At 41.3% G+C, this 22,327-nt stretch overlaps 1 protein-coding gene and 1 pseudogene across 1 annotated transcript in view; both read right to left on the bottom strand.

Annotated features, from left to right (window-relative positions):
• Positions 1-1,781: 1,781 nt before the first annotated feature.
• Positions 1,782-2,210, bottom strand: LOC122728673 (annotated as a pseudogene).
• Positions 2,211-2,610: 400 nt separating this feature from the next.
• Positions 2,611-22,327, bottom strand: part of GADL1 (glutamate decarboxylase like 1) — a 202,503-nt gene continuing 182,786 nt past the window's right edge. The window contains exon 15 of the mRNA XM_043967190.1: positions 2,611-5,716. Within this exon, the coding sequence (XP_043823125.1) occupies positions 5,543-5,716 (174 nt within the window). The 3' untranslated portion in view covers positions 2,611-5,542. The remainder of the gene's footprint in view (positions 5,717-22,327) is intronic.

The following is a 22,327-nucleotide window of genomic DNA, read 5'->3' as shown; positions in this document are numbered from 1 at the left end:
AAAAAGCTACGTATTGGGAGCCTCAAGAGAAATTCAAAAGCTGTTTAGTTTAGTCACATCTCATGATCATTGAAAGGAAAATGGGCAATGACAAGTCAGATGACACTCCTTCCAAGGAGGACATAACTGATATGTTGACTCTCATTCCCAACCTGCTTCTTAATTCTTTTTGACTTAAAAATCACATTCAGTTTCCAGGTCGGACCATTCCACTAAGAGCCTCGAGACTGGTAGTGGCACCTCTGAATGCTTCTTGGGGAAATGGAATCTGTGAAATTCCAAGTACTTGTTGGTTATCCCCCTACCCAAGATCTGCCTGTCATTCTTAAAGAGGTATAACAACTGCTGGGGACCCATGTTCTTGCTACTGAATTTTGCCATCATCCACCCCATATTTTAGAAAGATTAGCATTAAAGACTTTAGAACTTGAAGGATCTTTAATTCAATTCATTAAGGGCCAAGGTGTAGGGGATACAAAGAGATGAAATAATTTGTCCCCTCAAGGAAATGACACTCTACTGCATAGAAGGCAAACAAGATTATTTAGATAAATACAACTAGGGCGATCAAGAAAGGCCTCTTGTAAGAGGTGTCACTTGAGCTGAGCCTTAAAAAGGAACTAGAGATTATAAGGGATGAGGAGAGAAAGCATTCCAAAAACAGGGGATACAGTCTGTGCAAGGTCATAGGAATGAGAGATGGAATGTGGGGCTAATCTATCAATCAATAAATCAATAAACATTTATTAAGCACCTACTATGTGCCAGGCACCATGTTAAGTTCTGGGGCTACAAAAAGAGGCAAAAGACAATCCCTGCCCCCAAGCAGCTTTCAGTATATTAGAGGGACAACATATAAATAAATGTCTATGAAGGAAGCTATATGCAGGATAAATTGGAATTAATTAACTGAGGGAAGGTGCTGGAATTAAGAGAGATTGGGAAAGGCTTCCTGTAGAAGACAGGGGTTTAGGTGAGACTTAAGGAAGCCAGGGAAGTCAGTAGTCAGAGTGGAGGGGGTAGAGTGTTCCAGGCATAGGGAGACATTCAGGAAAAATGCCTAGAGCCCAGAAACGGTGGTGTGTGTGTGTGGGGGGGTGTCTTATTTGTGGAACAGCCAGGAGGCCTCTGTCACTGGGTCAAAGAATACACATAGGGGAATAATATGTAAGAAGATTGGAATGGGAGGAAGGGACTAGCTTATGAAGATCTTTGGATGCCAAGCAGAGCATTTGTATTTGCTCCTGGAGGCTACAGGGAGCCACTGGAGTTGATTAGGGGTGGAGTGGTGGAAGTGACGTGGTCAGGCCTTAGCTTTAGGAAAATCACCTTAGTAGCTAAACTGAGAATAGATTGGAATGGGAGAGACTTGAGGCAGGCAGACGACCCCCCCGCAACCCCCCAATGCCCCCCACTGGCAGACTAGTTCAACTCTTTTATTTTACAGATGAAATGACTGGCTTCCAGAGACACTTCTTCATGATTATAATGCTAAGGAGTGGCAGGATTGGAACTGGAAGCCTTCTTGTTTTGTCCTTCATTCTTTTTTTTTACTTTTTAAATTTTTTTTTTGGGTGGGGGGAGTCTTGGTGGAGGTCACCGGGAGAAGTGGGAAAAGAAGTGGAAAATTAGTCAGAGATGGACGTTTCAGGGAGCCAGCCTGGGCAGACAAAAGACTGTGGGGATATGAAGGATGCGTGATCTTCTTCATCTTTGGAAGCCATGCTAGCCCAGTGCCGGGAATAAGACAAGGTGGGAAGGGGACCTGGCCATGGGGATGATCAGGGGATTCCCAGGGGGATGGTGAAGGAGAGATAGGCGCCCAGGGCTCCCCAGCGGGCTCTGTTAATCTGGGACATGGTGATCCAGGAGGTCAGTGCCACGAGGCAAAAGACCAGCCCTAGGTCTGAACACCAGAGGGAGCCCTTGATTTGCGCGCCCCGCCCCCCCCTCCTCCTAGGCCGGGGCCAGGAAGGCCTCTCCAAAGAACTACAGAACATTGACCAGCCAGAGAAAGGGCAGGAACGCAAACCCCCAGGTAGTATCTCCGGCAGAGGTTCAACTTCTCCTCATTGGACACCGGCTCCAGGGTCCTCCTGGGTCCTGGGCAAAAGAGACAGTTGGGATTTCCAAGTGGCCCCTGCTACTGGACAGGAACCCCGGTCCGTATAAGTCACTCCTGTCGCTGCTGCTTCTCCTCTGTCCTTCATTCTTGAAGAGGATCATGATATCAGGGTGATATCATGACTTGCAGTGAGTTGGATTTAAGTGAGGCAGGGCTGTGCAAGGTCACCGACCTTACTCTCTCCTCCAAAGACTTCTCAGTCTAGTGGCAAGATTATGTATCAGGATGACTGGAGATGGCCCCTGATGTTTAAAGTAATTGGAGTTTAGTGACTTTCCCAGGGTCACACAGTGTCTGAGGTGATATTTGAACTCAGATCCTTCCAGCTTCAGGGCCCATGCTCTATTCACTGCGCCACCTAGCTGCCAACTGGAAACCAAATGTATTGATGACCAGGTCAGTACTTCCCGCACTACAAACCAGATAAAAGACAAACAGATACTTTGTTTCTCTTGTCTAATTTTATTCAAATCAACAACTACAAGATAAGCAGTCTCTTGTCTCCACTGCTAAAATGGCAGCCTAGTCCAGGAGGGAAATAATAGTTTATGAATGATGTAATTAGTAAACAGAGGATGACAGAAAAAGATCAAGTCAAATGAGAAATTTATGCTCAAATGTTCATTTTTGCATCACGAGGATGAAAATGTAGATTTCATGAATATTACGTGCAGACTTAAAAAAAAACTCTTGTTTTTGTCGTTGTCTACAATGACAAAAACAAGCGGGGTCATCACTACATAGCTAGTAAGCATCTATCAAAATTTAGAGGCATGTTGGTAAATGTATCTTAACCATTCTGACATAATGGAAACACAAGACAGGAACAAGATGCTAAAATGAAAACATATTAGCGTTAAACATAAAAAGAGAAATTCTTGATACCAGTTAGTCTACAATGACAGCCCAGACACTGCTTTGGATAAGGCTGTCCTATCAACATTTCTCAATAACATTATGAATACATTTTTAACTAAACCCCACTATAAAGCCACAAACCCTATCTGTCAATTTGTCTGGCCAATCACCCATTGATAACCTAGTTCCTAAGTAACTCAACACCCCCAAGTAATCGTTACATCTAATGTTGTGTTTTCTATAGAGTCGATTAGTGTTAGGTAAAGTATGCTTGCATAATTTTTGTCTTAAGGAAAAGAAACAGATTAAGGAAAACTCTAATACTTTTACATCTTTCAGTCCTTAAGCCTTTGGTGCAGCTGTAGCCCAGATCTATGAAAAATAGAAATACAATTCCCATATAGCCAGTATACCTAGAAGATAGCTCTATACAGGGCTTACTATGACAAACTATGTATCTAAAGGGTCTAATTCTGCCCAGTCCTTTATCAAGTAGAACTCTTACAGAAAGGTAGAATTAGGTTCATAGATGGGATCAAGATAATCCACTCCCAGGAACGACTGTGAAGGTATTTTAGGATGTTGGTGAAGAGCTCCTATTTTTGTTTTTATCCATTATCTTCTGACCACAACAAATTATGGGCATTTTGGAGCTCATAAATGGGAATGTTGCACAACACTGGACATGTCAATTGAAGGCATTAAAGCACTTCATTTAGAGACAATTTTCAGTACTCAAGATGTGAAAGGGAAAAGAATGCATTGGTCATTGCTACCTCCATGAACAAACTTGGTGCAAACAAGAAAACTTCAGCTTTACGGTTAATCACAGCCTACGAAAATGATCAATAAATAATACATGACCACATCCTTTAATTTGCTCTTCAGTCTTCACAAAAACACACAATGATTATTTTAAAACAAACCAACCCACAAAAACAAGAGAAAGAATTAACTGGAAGATAATTCATAGAACCCCCCTCCCAAACAAAGGGACTTTTGTAGGTTACAGGATAATTTGCTAAAATATTAGTCTCATCCAAGAGGGCCATGTTTCAATAGAATAAAAGCACTTTGAGGTCGAAGACTTTTTTTTGGGTGGGCAATGAGGGTTAAGTGACTTGCCCAAGGTCACACAGCTAGTAATAATTCTTTTTTTATATTTTTGTTCCCAACACTTAGCAAAGTGCCTAGCATATAGTAGGCACTTAATAAATCCTTGTCAAAAGGATGGATGAAACTCTAGTATAGCTGAGTTATCAGTAAATGGTAGAAACAAAACCAACCCTTGTAAGTACATGATAAGGAACAGTCTTAGGGATTAATGAAAGTCTATTATTACCTTCATTTTAGTTGCTTCAGTATAGCTGATAATCCTTATTTAATTTTGTGACCAAGGCCTAGACTGCTTGTACTCTTTCCTTCCTATATCAAGTGAGTCAGTGTGGAAAGACTGCTGGCATTGAAATCAAAAGATCTGGGTTAAAACCCCAGCTGTGAAATTTACTAATGGTGACTTCCCCATCTGAACCTCTGTTTCTCCATCTATAAAATGAAGACAATAATATTTGTATTGCTTCATAAGCCTTAGAACATTGTATAAATGTGAGCTATCAGTATTATCTGTTAAGTGGCCTCACCCTCAGAAGGGAGGGAAGATAAACATTGCCCAATCAGTTCCTGTGTCATTGTGTGGAAGCAAATCCATACCTGGGGGTTAAGCCAAAACAAAACAATAGGCCTCAGAGCAAGACAAGAATGTGGTCCAGAAAATTAGGATGAAAGAACATTCTTGGGGCTGTTACTTTTTGATGGAAAAAGGAAAACAAAACCCATAAAAAATCTATGCCCTACTAAGTAATTTGGGAATTTTAAGAAACATCCACAGGTAGACTAGAACTGTTCAGTGCCATGTTGAATTCTGAACATTTGTCACAATCATCCCACATAAAAAGATCTCTCTTTCATATAAACATCTTTCTTCATTCCTCTTTTAAAAAATAGCATTAATATGTTTCTAGGGACATCAAAGAGCTAGGTGAGAGCTATCTATTCAGAGCCTAACTTCTGGGGGACAGGAGCAAGGTCAAACTCCTAGCTGGACATTGCCCGATTCACCTCTCGTCCATTCCAAAGCTCCTCTGAACTGTTCATGTGAATCTTTTATGATTGTTATTATGATGCATAAGAATCATAATTCCTATGATTAGAAATCCTACGAATCCTTTACAGAGGGAATGGTTGCTTAAGACCCAGGACCCTTGCTCTACTCCACCCTCCAAGAGAACTCCTCCCAGACAACTGTCCTAAAGAAGGTGTCCGAACTCGAACAGCAGCAGCGATGATCTTTTCATGACTCTGCTGCCCTGGTTTTCCCAGACTTTGGAGGGTTTTGAGGCACTTTTAAGATGTACACTAAGCAATTTGATTTTAAAGTGATGGTAGCATTTCCTAATGAGCATCTGAAGAACAGCATATCTATAACAAGGCCCCAGATGTTCTTGATTGGGAAACTTCTGCTCAGTGAGATACATGCTCTGGGGCCTTCCTGAGCAATGGCTACATGTCTCTGCCCAGGAGGTCAATCTCATCAAGGAGGAAGTCCATGTCCTCACGGCTCACTTGGGGGCTGATCACCACCTGGCGGAAAAAGTTGACTTTGCCTTGATGTGGCTGGTAGCCCAGCATCATGCTACCTTTCTTCATCATCCTCTCTTTAATTCTGGGGGCAACCTGAAAAAACAAGGAGGAAGAAAACAATAAAGGAAACAGGTTATAACTAAAGACTTCTCATCATCGGACCAGCATTTTTGGAGTGCCCACCCTGGGTAGACCATGGTCCTCCATGCTCTCAGGGCATTGAAAAAAATGGAAAGACACAATCCCTACTTTGGAAGGAATCTTTTAAATAAATGCTGGATTATATAATTATTTTTAGAAGTCACCTTCAGAAATTTAAGATGGAAGAGGAATGGCTGGATGAGTTCCTGTGAAAATAATCTGGGAGTTTTAAGGGAGTCAATATGAGCCAATAGTGTGATATGGTAGGGGAAAAAAGTTAAGGAAATCTCAGGCTACACTGAGAGATGTGGGGTCCAAGAGTGAGTAGGCAATGATCTCATTGTTCTCAGTCTCAATCCAATCACAGCTGGAGCACTGTATTCTGTTCTGGGTGCAACATTTTAGGAGGAACATTGACAAGCTGTAGACTGTCCAGATCAGGGTGACCTGGATGGAAAAGAGGTTTAAAATCATGACACAGGAGCATCAGAAAAGGGAATGGGGCATATTTAGCCCAGAAAAAAGTGAATTAGGAAGTAAAAACATTTAATAGTGAGAAAGTATTTATATAGCACTGTAATATTGGGAAAGCACATTTACTGCCTCTGAAACTAAGGCAGAGAGAGGTTTAAGTGACTTGCTCAGAGTTTCACAGACAGTAAAGATCAGAGGCAGGATATGAATTCAGGTTTTCTTGACTTCAACCCCTTCTCTCTATCCACTGTGCCATCTGGCTACTAAAGCACTTAAAATGTGCTAGGAACTATGTTACGTGTTGAAGATACAAAAACAAACAAGCAAGACAGGTCCTGCCCTCAAAGAGCTTATAACCATTCAATCGACCAATCTATCAACCAATCTATCAATCCATCCATCTATCTATCTATCTATCTATCTATCTATCTATCTATCTATCTATCTATCTATCTATCTATCATCTATCCATCTAATAATCTCTGTATCTATCATCTCTATTTATCTATCCATCTATCCATCCATCCATCCATCTATCTAATCACATCTATATATCTATCTATACACAATATATAATAGAATATATATATATATATATATGTATGTATGTACTTATTTATTTTTGGCGGGCAATGGGGGTTAAGTGACTTGCCCAGGGTCACACAGCTAGTAAGTGTCAAGTGTCAGAGGTCAGATTTGAACTCAGGTATTCCTGAATCCAGGGCCGGTGTTTTATCCACTGTGCCACCTAGTTGCCCCTCACAATAGACTATATATAAACACACATATACACACACATGCACATATACATGTACATATACATACATATACACAGATACATATACATACACACAGATATATAGTAGTTTGGGGGATACAAAGAAAGGCAAGAACCATGGTTGCTGCCCTCACGAATTCATGTTCTATCAGGGGGACATCATGCAAACATGCATGCATACATATATACCATATAAACAGTACAAATAGAAGGTAATGCTGGTGGTGTTTCGGTAGTGTTATTTTGATCAATAGAGTAGCAAGGGGAGCAGGTGGTGGCACTAAGCCACGGATTAGCTTGGTGCGTCTGGTTTCTCCTTAATATGATGGAGTGTTCACCAATCAGGAACCCAGGGCCCTGTGGTGGGAGGTTGAATTGCAAAGTCAGAGAGAGAGGCTGGAGTGTATGAGGATGGCAACATGAATGGGGTCTAAGAAGAAGGAAGACTTAGGAGAGGCAGGATTGGAATCTGAGCAGCTGCAATGCAGGAGTGAGAACCTTTTACTCACTTTCCAAGCAGGAAAAACATGGCAGAAAAGGTCAACATCCATTTGGGATATAAAGTTGTTTGTAAAATCTTTTAGAGAAAAATAATGCAAGATTATGAGCAATAAGAAGCAGTGGAAACTAAATCTAATGTAAAGAAAGCTTGACAAGAGGCCCAACTAGAGGCCATTTAAGGATAAAGATGAAAGGAAAACAACAAACAATGAAAAATGGGAAAGATCTGCAAAGCCTTTTATAGCTAAGTCTTTCACTATCAAGAACAGCTGATCCACCATATTTGGAGCATCGAAGTTCTAGATGTGGTTCTAGAGAAAGGAGATATGGCATTGAAAAGAAGAACAAAGATATGTCAAGTATGTCAACTAGACAAAATAGACACAGAAGAGGAAATGTGAGAACATTGGTGGATCAATTCTCAAAGCTCCTTTAACTGGGGAAGATGCCAAAGATGTACTTGTGGGAAATCGAAGGCCTTATTGCTGCAAAAGGGGCATCAGTGACTGCCAACCTATCTGCCAATTCCCCCATTTATATAAAATTCATATGAGAATAATCTATACAAAGATTAAGGGAATTCTCAATTAGGTATTCAAAGGGATGCAACTTCACAAGAAATATTTCACAATAGGACAAACTGAAAGGTGTAGAGAATGTGTGATACCAACAAACTTATTGTTTGTTGACTATAAAAATGCATTCTATTCAGCATAGTAAACACTCTCCTTTAACTATGAAATCCCTCCCATATGTGATAATTATGCAAATTTCCCTGAAAGGCAAACAGAGATGTCCTTGTTCAAAAACCCTGACTACTGATATTAGACAAGGCATAAAACAAGAAAATGTATACTTGCCAAAGATGGTCACCATGATTATGGAGGTGATCCAGGGTAGAGGCCTACCTGAAGGGGAATTCCCTATCGGTAATGGGGAGGACTTTCAGGTCGCCTGGATGAAATCTATAACCACTCAATTGAGTTTGGCCTAATTATCCATCTGGAGAAAGACCAATTGGATGGAGAATGTCTATTGTCTAGACCTTGATATGTAATTGAATGGAGAGCGTGCCTACAATGATGAGATTACAAATCCATTGAAGTTAAATGTATACACACATACCCATACCCATACCCATACACATACAAATATATGCTGAGAGTAAGCTTCCTAGTCATTGACTAGGAGATATCCCCAGTTGGTAACTGAAGCAAACAGAGTCACCATTTTATACAAGCTCCTTTGTTCTATATTAATTTGTATCACACACCATTAAAGCAAGAGACACCAAAATGAAAATCGGGGTTACAAAAAGTGAAGAGTGAAACAAGCAAATTCTTTTGGCAGTATTATTTCTACCAGGCACCCACATGATAAAGGTCTCACCAGACAATCCCAAGGCCATTCATTCAGATGCAAGTGTTTCATGGTGACATGGTATTTTTAACAAACCGCCGTGCCTTTCAAAGCTCTGAGCCCACATCACTGTTATGGATGCTGTAAATGTCCCTGGCTTACGGTCAATTTTGCATTCAAAGCAGGCATATTCTTGGCTTCATCCTAATTTGCTTCTGCCTATTCCTGTTTGTCTTTTCCATGAGCCTATCTTCTCAGAAAGTGTTGGGTTGTTGTTATTTTTTTTACTTTATTTCAAGAGCCTCAGAATTTTAATTACAGTCCACAATATGTCCACACTATGAAATGAGTTCATTATCATAATGAATACTGTCAGTTGTGATTTTTTCTTGTAAACAAAAAAGGAAGATCTCATCTGAGAATTGAAACAAAAAAAGAGAGAAAGGCAGAGATGGTGGAGAGAAAAAAAAGAGAAAGAAAGGGAAAGAGGGGAGAGAGGGGGGGAGGAAGAGGGAAAAAGAGAAAAAAGGAAGAGAGAGGAAAGAGAGAGAGAGAGAGAGAGAGAGAGAGAGAGAGAGAGAGGAGGGAGGGAGGGAGGGTGTGTGTGTGTGTGTGTGTGTGTGTGTGTGTGTGTGTGTGTGTGAGAGAGAGAGAGAGAGAGGAGGGAGGGAGAGAGAGAGTGTGTGTGTGTGTGTGTGAGAGAGAGAGAGAGAGAGAGAGAGAGAGGTGGGGTCAATTTGACACTGAGATCATGGGAATTGAATGCTTCAATAAAAGGGGATGGTATTGTAGATGGATAGATCAATAGACAGATGGACAGACAGAATATGTATGAAGTAATTAGCACATACCGGGTACTGTGCTGAGTACTGAGAATACAAATACAAGCACATAAGGCAGTCCCCCCTCTCCAGCCGTTCCTGTCTCCAGTCCATACTACCTAGAGCTGCCAAAGTGCACATCCTAGAGTACCTGCCTGACCCTACCATTTCCCTGCCCCAAGCTTCCTCTCTGCAATGTGGTGCTTTCTGGTGCCTCTTCCCTGTGTTAGTGCAGCGCATAGAGAGTGGGGGGTTGGAAATGAGACATGGGTTCCAATTTTCTCTGCCATTTTCTCCCTGAGCAACCTTGGACAAGTCCTTTAACCTGTTCTGGCTTCAGTTTCCTTTTTTGTAAAAGGAAGGGACCACCTCAGAGGACTTCAAAGGTTCCTTTGATATCTAAACTATGAAGTTCTTTGAAAGTCATCCGGAGTTTCATTTGTGTGGATGTTCCTATCAACCATAGGAATCAACAATTTGGATCCTAGATTGAAATCTAAGATCCTAATTCTAGAACTGAGTAGTTCATTAACTGCCTATGTGAATTTAGGCAAGTCACACTCGCTCTGCCCTCAGTTTCCTCATCTGTAAAATGAGACTGTTGGATTAAATAGCCACTAAGGTCCTTTTGGGATCTACTTCTATAGAACCCTGAAATCTCTAGGCGTCATGTTGGTGTTTCTTCAGATAATGCAGATTGCAAACCTTCTGGGGCTTAGTAGACCATCATCATAAGCTGGTAGCTCCCCCCAGATAGATCACATAGTGACTAATCTGGTGATGAGCTTCTTGAAAATTGATCCAGGCTAGTTCTCAGACAACAAACATCTAATCTGTTTCCTGGCCTATATTCTTCCCAGCTTGGTAGGAATGATCTACATGGCGTTCTACAGGCACAGAGACCATTTGAGAACCTGTATAACTCTTGAAAAATGTAGTTCTATGAACATGTCAGAATTTGAACTTGGGTCTTCTATCTACTAGTCTATCTAGTTCATCCTTGTCCTAGAAAGGCAAAGGGTTGTCCATTGCATTTTTAACAAACTTCTGGAAAGTGATCCCTATTTCTTTTATCAATTTGTTTATTTAATGAAAATTTACCTCCACCCCTTGATTAATTCATAGCTTACAATAAATGTTAGTTAAGTTGCTAATGACTTCAGAGCCCCAGACAGGGATCTGGAAAGGTTATAATCTCATTGGGAAGATGAACAACACATTGCTGCTGTTGTTTGTCCTTCATTTTCTTTTTCTCCTTCGTATTTTATTTTATTTTTCAATTACGTTTAATGATGTCCTCCATTCTCAAAGAAGAGGATCATGACATCAGGGTAATGTCATGACTTGCACTGAATTGGATTTAAGCGAGGGAGGGCTGTGCTAGGTCACCGACCTTATTCTCTCCTCCACAGTCTTCTGGGTCCAGTGGCAAGATATCTATCAGGATGACTGGAGATGGCCCTGAATGTTTAAGGCAATTGGGATTAAGTGACTTGCCCAGGTTCACATAGCTAGGAAGTGTCTGAGGTGACATTTGAATTTGAATTCAGGTCCTCTTGACTCCAGGGCTAGCACTCTATTCACTGGACCACCTAGCTGCCCCTAAACAACAAATAAACAAATTTGGGAGGCTGTGTAGTATAAGATGATGAATCCCCTCTGTAACACAGTGAACAAGAGGGTGTCTGCTTAGAGCCTGCCATGGAGGGTAAAGAATCCATTCTTCAGAGTACCAGATTAGAAGCTGGAAGAGATGCCCAGGTGTAGATGAAACCTAGTCACTGCCCTCATGGAGTTTACAGTCAAACATAGGAAGTTTATAAATATGGGTGAACACTTAGGTATGTGGATGGTGGATGCTGCTGGAGGAAGGCAATTGTGGGGGAGGCCAGTGGCCAAAAAACATTTCAATGAGGAGGGTGAAAATTTATAATCCTCACAATAACAATTGAATTAAAAAATATTTTAAAATTTATTTTATTTTTAACTTATGGAATAAAACAAGCATTTCCATAAAATATAAATAAAACAATAATATAATAAGCACATGAAACTGCAAATCTATTATGTACAATTTGCGATTCCTTTGAAATATATACTAAAAGTTATCATGCAAATTTCTTTTTTTTCCTCCTTCCTCACCTACCCTGCCCTAGGGATGGCTATCATTAGACACAAATGTGTGCGTGTGTATGTGTGTGTGTGTGTGTGTGTGTGTGTGTAAAATCCTTCCATACATACTTTTCTATTTATCAGTTCCTGCTTTGGATGCAGATAGCATCTTCTTTCAAATGTCCTTTGTAGTTAATTTAGGTATTTATAATAGTCAAAATGACTTGCATTATGCACCTGTTGGGGACAAGTTAAGAGGCCGTGTTGCTTAACAAGTAGAGGGTTGGCCTTGGAGTCAAGGAAACCTGGGTTCGAATCCTTCAGACTCTTAGTAGTTGTGTGATCCAGGCAAGTTTATTTACCTCTCTGGGCCTCTCTTTCCTCATCTACAAAATGATTGGGTTGGACTTGAGGGCTTCTAAGTTGTTTTCAGGTTGTAAATCTAGGATTCTATCATTAACATTTCAGGGAGTTTCCAAACTGGAAAAAGCTACACTGATGGAAATAATAGATAAGGAGGCTGGGGAAGAAAACTCGTAGACATTGGGGATATAAAAGACAAGAATGAGACAGTTCCTATCCACAAGGAGGTTGCAGGACATACTCACAGTCACCCATTTTTTATACAATCGACAAAAGTGTTGGATCCAGCAAAGTTTAGGCTAATTAGGGTATAAGGAGGTTGAGTATCTTTGTACTCGCCAATAACAAAGGATCATTACATGTTAATAAATTCAGGGGCAGCTAGGTGGCACAGTGGATTGAGCACCGGCCCTGGATTCAGGAGGACCTGAGTTCAAATCCGGCCTCAGACACTTAACAAGTACTAGCTGTGTGACCCTGGGCAAGTCACTTAACCCCAACTGCCTCACCAAAACATAAATAAATAAATAAATAAATAAATAAATAAAATTTAAAAAATTCAGAGAAAGGCAGGGGCCTTAGTGATCATCTAGCCCACTCCCCACCCACCCCCACCTCCAGCTCATAGATGAGGACAGTAAGATTCGAAGGGCCTCACAACAGTCCAAACTCACATAGATAGTAAGTAGGACTTCCCATTCAGAAAACATGAAGACCAGCTCATGGGTAAGCAACTTGGAACAATTTTTTTCTTCCCCTAATTAAAATGCTTACTTTAGCTGACAAGAGTATCAGATGACGCTTGTCCCAGATGCTATATTCATACAAGGAAGGCATCTATATGTACAACCGAGATGCAGACCCCTGAATCTAGCCCTCTGCAGAGCGTGTGGAGCCCGAGAAAGCAATTTGGCAGGAATGAGATTGCTTTTCCACCTCGACAATTACTCTATGCTTGGTTTTCCCTCAAATTGTAAATCAAATTCTTCTTGTGTACTTCAAGGGACAGGTCCCTGCATTTTGAGTGGAGAAAGCTGCTGACACCTCCATGAGATGGCCCAGTATCTTCATCTATGCCTCTCCTTTGTTCTTTCCAGGGTTATAATTTGTAAAAGTCAGGCTCCAGCAATAACTGTGCCCCTGTGAAAAGCATTCCACCACCTCCCAAGGGAGTCCCACCCCCTGTGCACCAAGTTTTATTGAACTTTTAAAGTTGCTTAAATCTGCAAAAAAGTCTTTGAGTAAAAGAGTCATCAACAGTGAGCAAATGGCCAAGCAGCAACCTGACCAACTCATGATTTTGGGGTAGGACGTCATTAGATGGACATCTAAAAATATAAATAATAAGGCAGAGCCCTGCCTCATGGGGCGGCTGTGAGACATACTCTGTATTAGATCTAGAGCTAGAAGGCTTTGTGTCCAATCCCCTCCTTTTACACATGAAGAAATGGAGGTCAAGGGGAGATAAGTGGCTTGGCTGATCATTTACTCATAGTCATTAAGTGAAAAAAGTGGCATTTGAACCCACAGTCCTCTGGCTTGCAATCCAGTGCTTCTTCCATTGCCCCATACCACATCTGTGTCAGGGTGAGGATCTCAGCCAGATTTCCTAACATTCGGCCTCCTGACTGTAAGCTTAGTGCTTTCCCCATGTTGCCATGGTGCCCCCTTTTGTAACCCAGAATAGCTGTAGAAATGAGATTGTTAACATCGAGGTTGCTATAACCCATGGAAGCTTACTTCCCTTATACTTGTTCCTTATCCCTCTGCCTACTATCTGTCTCTGTCTCTCTCTCTCTGTCTCCATCTCTTTCTGTCTCCATCTCTCTTTCTTTTTGATGAGGCAATGAGGGTTAAGTGACTTGCCCAGGGTCACACAGCTAGTAAGTGTCAAGTGTCTGAGGATGCATTTGAACTCAGGTCCTCCTGAATCTAGGGCCAGTGCTTTATCTACTGAACCACCTAGCTGCCCCCCTACTCTATCAAATGAGCCAGGTCTTCCTAGTTGGCTCTAGCTTGCCATGAGGGTTCTAGGAGTATCTCTGATACTCTTAATTGGGTTGATTCTGGGAGACCACTGGCTTAAGCTTTCACCATCATTCTTCCTACCCAGATTGTTAGCTAAGGATCATTTTAATCAGTCAGCTTTAAGTAGCATTTGGACTGGAATATTTACTAAGATGTCACAGAAAGAACCATTCATATGAACCCCACCCAAGTCTGTGACACATTCTCCCACAAGCACATACAGAGTCTGGGGGAGGGGAGGGAATGGGCTCAGGCTTAGAGAGAACATTTGGCAAAGGGGCAGCTCTCAGCTCCTGGATGCTAGAAGCTACTTTTCCTTGAGCATTTGGGAAGTTCCTCTTAGGCATGGTCTAAGTCCTGGGCTGGCTTCCCAGCAGTCAATCTTTGGCTCCCAATACACTTAACCTGTCTGGGTAGACACTATCCCCAGCTGATCTGGGGATGCAATGAGAATACTGAGGGCAAGATGGGAGGGCCACTATCCTCCAGAACTTTTGAAGCTCCTCCTATCAGTGAGGAAGGAGGGGAAGGAAAGGAGGTCCAGGCTGAAGATAAAACCATTCCTTTCCCCATCTGGTAGAGGTAACACCACAGCTAAGCAGAGAAGGAGGCAGAGAAGTATTCTGAGGAGCAGACTTGAGGAGCAGTGCCTTCTTATAGGGTATAGACTGCTTGAATGCAGGAAGATGAGAGATGAAAGATGGACCCGTTTGACTAGACTGCAGAGCCCATAAAGGAAGCAAGGGCAGGACTGGAGTGACAGATGAAAGAGCCTTTGAAACAAGTGGCATCATCAGTCCTGTGACTTAGACAGATGTTGGGGGTGGAGGTGGGGGTGCATACCTCTGATCTCTGCTTTTGGAGGAGGAGATTGTTTGAGCTGGGAGGTTCTGAGCTGCAGTGGGGCTAAAGCTGGTGTGGTGCCCACACTATGGCCCCAATATGGTGGGGCCTGGGAGCTGGAGACCACCAGGTTGCCCAAGAAGGAGCAAACAGGCCTAGAAAACAGCTGTACTCACTGGGCCTGTGAGTGGCCACTGGCCTCTACCTGGGTGAGCCCCAAAGAAAAAAAGAAAAAGATTTTTAAGGGAGAGCTGTAGAGAGAACAGTTGGGAGAGTTTATACTGTACAGTTTTATATCCCACACAGTGCCTTGCACATAGTAGGAGCTTAATGAACATGTGAACAAATGACTGAATTGATAAGATTCAAACATAATCCTCTGCATTAGCACTCGAGATGACCATCACTTTTTACTATAACATCAACACTGAGCTTTCCTGATAACATCCTTATTTCATGTATAAATATATTTCCTTAATTAGTGAATCTCATTTTACTTCAGCATGTGTCTCTGCATGGGTTGGGGTGGAGAGATAGATAGATAGATAGAGAGAGAGAGAGAGAGAGAGAGAGAGAGAGAGAGAGAGAGAGAGAGGATAAAAGGGAGAGGGAGAGACAGAGACATTTCTCAAATATATAAAGAACTGATTCAAATTTGTAAGAATACAATTGATAAGTGCTCAAAGGATATTAACAGGCAATTTCTAGACAAATAAATCAAAGCTATCTATTATCATATGAAAAATGCTCTAATTGATATTGACTGGAGAAATACAAATTAAAACAAGTCTGAGGTGCCACCTCACCTATCAGATGGGCTAATATGATAGAAAAGGGAATTGATAAATGTTGGAGAGGATGTGAAAAAACTGGGACACTAATTGGTGGCTGTCGTTGGAGTTGTGAATTGATCCAACCATTCTTGGCAACAATTTGGAACTCTGCCCAAAGAGCTATAAAACTGTGTCTACCCTTTGATCCAGCAATACCACTGCTAGGTCTGTATCTCAGAGATTTCTTTTAAAAAGAAAATAATTTATCTATACAAAAATATTTATAGCAGCTTTTTTGGTGGTGCCTAAGAATTGGAAATTGACAGGATGCCCATCAACTGGGGAATGGCTGAACTAGTTGTGGTATATTATTGTATTGGAATATTATTGTGCTATAAGAAATGACAAGTAGGATGATTTCAGAAAAACCTGGACTTACATGAACAAAGTGAAGTGAGCAGAACCAGGAGAACATTATATACAATATTGTTTGATGAAGAACTGTGAATGACTTAGCTATTCTTAGCAATACAATGATCCAAGACAATCCCAAAGGACTCATGATAAAAAGTGTTATCCACCTTCAGAGAAATAACTGAATACAGACTGAAGCATACTATTTTCCTCTCCCTTCCTTTCTTCCTTCCTTTCATATTCAAGTCTTCTTGTACAAATGACTAATATGGAAATGTTTTACATGATCACATATGTATGACCTATACCAGATTGCTTATCATCTCAGTAAGGGAGAGACAAGGGAGGAATGAATAGAATTTGGAATGCAAAACTTTAAAAAAATGAATGTTAACAAATTATTTTTATATATAATTGGGAAAAATAAAATATTTTTAAAAAGAAAGAAAATGAGAGGGAGGGAGAGAGAGAAGAGAGAGACAAAAAGATAAAACAGAGAGATACAGAAAGAGAATGAGAGAGAGAAAAGAGACAGACAGAAAAATACAGAGACAGAAAGACAGAAAGAAAAAGAGAGACTGAAATAATGAGAGAGACAGACAAAGATATATAGAGATGGAGAGGAAGAAGAAGAAGAAGAAGAAGAAGAAGAAGAAGAAGAAGAAGTGGGAGAAGAAGAGGAAGAGGAAGAAGAGGAAGAGGAGGAAGAAGAAGAAGATAGAGACAGACAGCAAGATGGAGAGAGAGACAGGCAGAGAGAGGAGGGTTGGGGGAGGGAAGTAAGGAGGGAGACATACGTGCTTTTCCTTTTGGGAAGCTAGACCCGGCGTGAATGATTTGTCAGCTGTCTGCCCAAACTGGGCGATCAAAATGGCCAATGTTTGCACTCTTGGAGTTGCTAGTGTTCCTGCAGCCAACACCCTCTCAGAAAACCCAAACAGATTTTGCTTTTGTCTAGACTCTGTTCTGGGCCCATATCCCTAAACCACTAATGAATTTTTGTCCAAAAGGACTGGGGTTGCTTCTTCCTCTTGGGCTGCCCTTGTCCATGAGTTGAGCAATAAAGACCCCCGCCAGAGGACACAGAGCCCCTTACACACATCTCAGAGCCACTGAAACATCTAAACGTGAATGTAACATGTCTCTCTTTTTCTGTTTATTTCCTTTCAAATTTCGAGCCTTATGGAATAAAATTCCACTTCTCTGTCTTCTCTCCAAGCCCCACAAGTTACCATAACAACACCACAACCACAATCAACAACCATGTAAATGGAGAGGCAGTGTGGCTTATTGAGTAAGGTACCAGACAGAACAATGTGGGACTCAAGTCTCACCTTTGAAGTGATCCTGGGCAAGTCTCCTGACTACAGGTTCAGTCTTTTTGCAACTCTACCACAGGATCCCTCTTTTGCCTTCTAAAGTGGACATTATTCAAACAACTCCATTTTCTGATTAGGAATTATTTGACAATGTTGTTGTTCAGTCACGAACAGTCATTTGGGGTTTTCTTGGAAGAGATACTGGAGTGGTTGGCCATTTCCTTCTCCAGCTCATTTTACAGATGAGGAAACGGAGGCAAACAGGGTGAAGTGACTTGCACAGGGTCACAGTTAGTGAGTGTCTCAGGTCAGATTTGAACTCAGGAAGCCGAGTCTTCCTGACCCTAAGTCTGACATTCTGTGCACTCTGGTGCCACCTAGCTGCCCTTGCTTGACCAATACGTAAGTGCAAGTGGCCATTGATCTTAATTGTCTCCAGCTCCCTTGTGAATCATGTTGCCGCTTAGCCTGGTGGCATTCCATGAGCCAACTTTCCCAGGGCAACAGTTGACCAGCACTTAATCTTAAAGTCTCACATGTGATTTAAAAGGCCTGTGAAGAGGGGTTAGGGCTATCACTCAGAGCAAAATGGTTTGTTTCTATTTGTTACCTTTTAAAATTTCCTTTCCTTTAAAAATAGAAAAGAGGAAAGTTGTATTTACAGACTTCAATACCTAGGAAGTCCAAGGTAATAGAATGGGAACAAATCAAACTCAGTGATGTGGGCTTCACTTCATGGTCAGGTGGACTAGATTAAGAAAAAGGAGACACACCTTATAGGGCTGTAACTAGGGTAAGGCCATTGGCACTTTGCCCATGGGTGAGAAATTGAGAGGGTAACAAGAACATCACCTAAAGGCACATTTTCCCCTTAGCCTTTTTTTTGTCCCCCCCCCCCATATCCTTATCCTGCATTGTGCTTCTTCCTTCTTCAGCAGTTTAGAAACATTGCCTCCTTCCTTCTGCCCAAACTCCAAACTCTTAGTCACTTGCCTCAAATGAAAAACTAATTATAGCTCTACTGCACATAGCTCCACTCAGGGCATTTTCTCTGGCCATTCCTCATGCCTGGAATCCTCTCCCTCCTCCACTCCAAACCGCCTTCTACAGGAAGCCTTTCCCAAATCCTCTTAATTCCAGTGCCTTCTCTCTATTAATTATTTCCTATTTATGCTGTATAAAGCTTGCTTTTTCTATTATTTATTTTCATATTGTCTCACCCATTAGATTGTAAGCTCCCTGAGGGCATGGACTATCTTTTGCCTCTTTTTGTATTTCCAGTGTTTAGCACAGTGCTTGGCACATAATAGGCACTTAATAAATGTTAATAATTGATTTTTTTGGGTGGGGCAATGAGGGTTAAGTGACTTGCCCAAGGTCACACAGCTAGTAAATGTCAAGTGTCTGAGGCTGGATTTGAACTCAGGTCCTCCTGAATCCAGGGTGGATGCTTTATCCACTGTGCCACCTAGCTGCCCCAATAATTGATTTTTGAAAATTATTGGTCATGCACTAAATTAGCTGTGTGACCTTAGATAAGTCTCATCCACATTCCCTGCCCCCACCCTGGTTTCTTTATCTTTAGAATGAGGGAGTGGGATATAACATTCATCCTCTAGGTTTTCTTTCAAGCTCTAACTGTACTGTCTGGCACATGAGAAACCACTATTAGGGGCTCGGTCTAAAGATACTTTTTTACAAAGGTCCATAGGATTTAGAGCTGAAAGGGCTTTTAGAATTCACTTATACAACTCAACCATTTTACAGATAAAGAAACTGAGGCCCAGGAGACCATAAGCCATGGCCAATATAGTGCATCATTGGTTTACACTTACATAGAAAACACTCAACATTCTTCTATCTCTGGGAGGGATAGTGCCTTACCCACAAGCTTCTCTTCCCTGGTTCTCAGTTCACATTCATTTTTCAGGGTGTGATGATAACAGCACAGGGAGAAGAAGCCCTCCTGGTTATGTATTCCTCGCCAAAAACCCTCCACCCTATCCCTTAAATGTGTCTGACAGCTGATATTTCCACAGGGCTTGAAGGTTTGTAAGACCTTTTGCATTCATGATCTTCTCACTGGATCTTCAGGACGATTCAGCCTTGTGAGAGAGGAAGACTTTCAGTGCTTGATAGCTAGTTGCCCACAGGCTACTGATGTAGTACAGGCATTAGTAATTCCATTTTACATCTAGGGAAATACAGGCCCAGAGAAGTTAAATTACTTGTCCATGGTGACACAGCCAGTGTCACCCACCTTCTTCCACCTTCACTTACTAGCAGTGTGACCCTGGGCAAGTCACTTAACTGTATTTGCCTCAGTTTCCTCATCTGTAAAATGAGCTGGAGAAAGAAATGGCAAACCATTTCAGTATCTCTGCCAAGAAAACCCCAAGTGGGGTCATGAAGAGATGGATATGACTGAACAACATCTGCCTCCCAATGTCCTTCCAAAGATCATGTGTATAACTGTTAGTGAGGGTGAAGGAGAAGAAGATTCTGGACTTGTGAGTCTAGCAGTTTGGGGAAAGTCCTGGTGTGGAAACTACTTCTGTGACTTAGAGTTGCCCAGGGCACTAAGAGTAAGTGACTAGCTCAGGGTCACCCAGCCAGAGGTAGGACTCTGTCCTGGGCCCTAGTCTCTTTCCCCTCTATACTATTTCATCCTACTGTCAATAACTTTTACACCACTGACTGAGTGTGATGCTACATGACTAATGCCCATAGTCAGGCCCAATGATATGTTCACCAGCTCAGACCATAGTGCAGAAATGGGCTTTTGTTCATATTTACTAGATTTATAACAGTGGAAGTTGGGAAGACAGTGCGAATGAGGTTTGGTTTGGGGGTTTTTTCCCTTAAAAAAAAGATCCATAGACCTTTTTTTTTTTGGCAAGGCAATTGGGATTAAGTGGCTTGCCCAGGGTTGCACAGTTAGTAAGCATCAAGTGTCTGAGGTCAGATTTGAACTCAGGTCCTCCTGACTTCAGGGCCAGTGCTCTATCCACCTAGTTTCCCCAGTATTTTTCATATTTACTGTGTGCCAATGACAGAGGAATGACTTTCCTGGAAGTGAGTAGGAACTTTTCAGTAAAAAAGGTTTGAATAATAGGAGGGATCAGTGATCCACTCACCACATTGAAAAGAAAACATGTCCTTGGAAAATAACAATCTTTTTCACATCTGATGTTCCAGGATAAGAACTAACTTGTGTGAATTCCTTCTCTCTTTCTATTACATGGCAGGCTCTTTGCTCACCCAGAGCTGGACTCAACATTCATTTCTCCTGAGCTTTATTTTCTTCTTCTTTTTCTTTCCCTCTCATGATTTTGATAAGAGGAGCCCATCACAAAAATTGCTAGTCTTTAATTCATGAAATCACATGACACTGTGGAATCATTTCTGGTCTAAAAGATATGGGAAATGTGCAAAGCCATGGGAAGCCACACCTTCCCATGATGGAGATTTATACCTAGTCTCCTTGTAGTACTTTGGAAAATGAGATGCACATAAATTAAGCAGGTTCTAGAATGGAAAATAACTCCCTTGGCCAATGGCAATGCATGGAGGGATGGGCTTAACAATCTGGAATCTTCCAAAGCCTTCCCAACACTCAGCATCACATTGAGAGTTTACAGTGTAGAAACAAATGATAGCCATCCCAATAAACCAAATTATGTTGGCCATATATCCAAGGCAGCTGAAACGAGCACTCATAAAAACAAACCAAACTGAACCAAAAGCTTTAGCTTGTGAACGGACACAATAAAAGCTTTAAACACTCAATAAAGCAAAAACTTAATCCTCAGTTGGATATCAGGAGACAGCGAAGTTACTAGTTCTGTCTCTGGAATAAGGAGAGATGTATCTTCCCAAGGGCTTCCCAAAGCAAGAGAGAGGAGGGGGCTCAGAGATTAGTCAACTCACTTTTTATTGAATGCCTATTATGCGCCAGGTGCCGTATCAGCCATGGAGATACAAAGAAAGGCAAAAAACCCCATATATTCTCTCAAGGAATTTAAATTCTAATGGGTTAGAAGGGAACTTGGTGAACATGTGGTCAATATCTCTGAAATCAACTTACCTGTGGTACCCTTATGAGCTTGAAATTCGACAAACATTTAAATGGTACCTTAGGGAACACAAAGTGGGAGATCAAACAATAGCCTTTAGCCTCTAGGAGCTGTCTATGGATACAAGTAAATAAACACAAAGTGATCTCAGAAGACAAAGAGCATTAGTGATTGAGGGTAGTGAGCAGAGAAAGTAGTGAATCTTTTAGAATTAGAACCTGGTAAAGGAGAGGAGGGATAATATTCTAGCCATGGGGAATACCTGAGATGCTATATATTTGGTGCAGGGAATAACAAATATGTCAGTCTGGTTTGAAATTAGGGTTCTTATAAAGTTGTATTATAAAATCTATCTAGAAAGGTAGTATCAGCCAGATTGTGGACAGCTCTGAATGCCATACTGAGTTATGTGAGAGAATCAGTGAAGATTTTTGAGTTAGAGGAGGGACATTGTTAGAGTTTGTTAATTAATGATGCATTACTATTGTTATATATAATAATTAATATTTCTAAATATAATTTGTTAATTTGTGGATAATGGATTAGAAAGTGGACAGATTGGCATTAGCATTTTTCCAGCTTCTTCACAACCTTCCCCTACTCTCCATGCCTTCCCTCTGAGATGATCTTCCATCTACTTTTGTATAAATCTACCTAGTTTTTTCATAATAATAGTTAGCGTGCATATAGCATATACAAAGC

The sequence above is a fragment of the Dromiciops gliroides genome, chromosome 5, assembly GCF_019393635.1.
Source record: "Dromiciops gliroides isolate mDroGli1 chromosome 5, mDroGli1.pri, whole genome shotgun sequence".
NCBI lineage: Eukaryota > Metazoa > Chordata > Mammalia > Microbiotheria > Microbiotheriidae > Dromiciops > Dromiciops gliroides.
The sequence above is the reverse complement of the archived record's forward strand: the minus strand, read 5'-3'. Positions and strand labels throughout refer to the sequence as shown.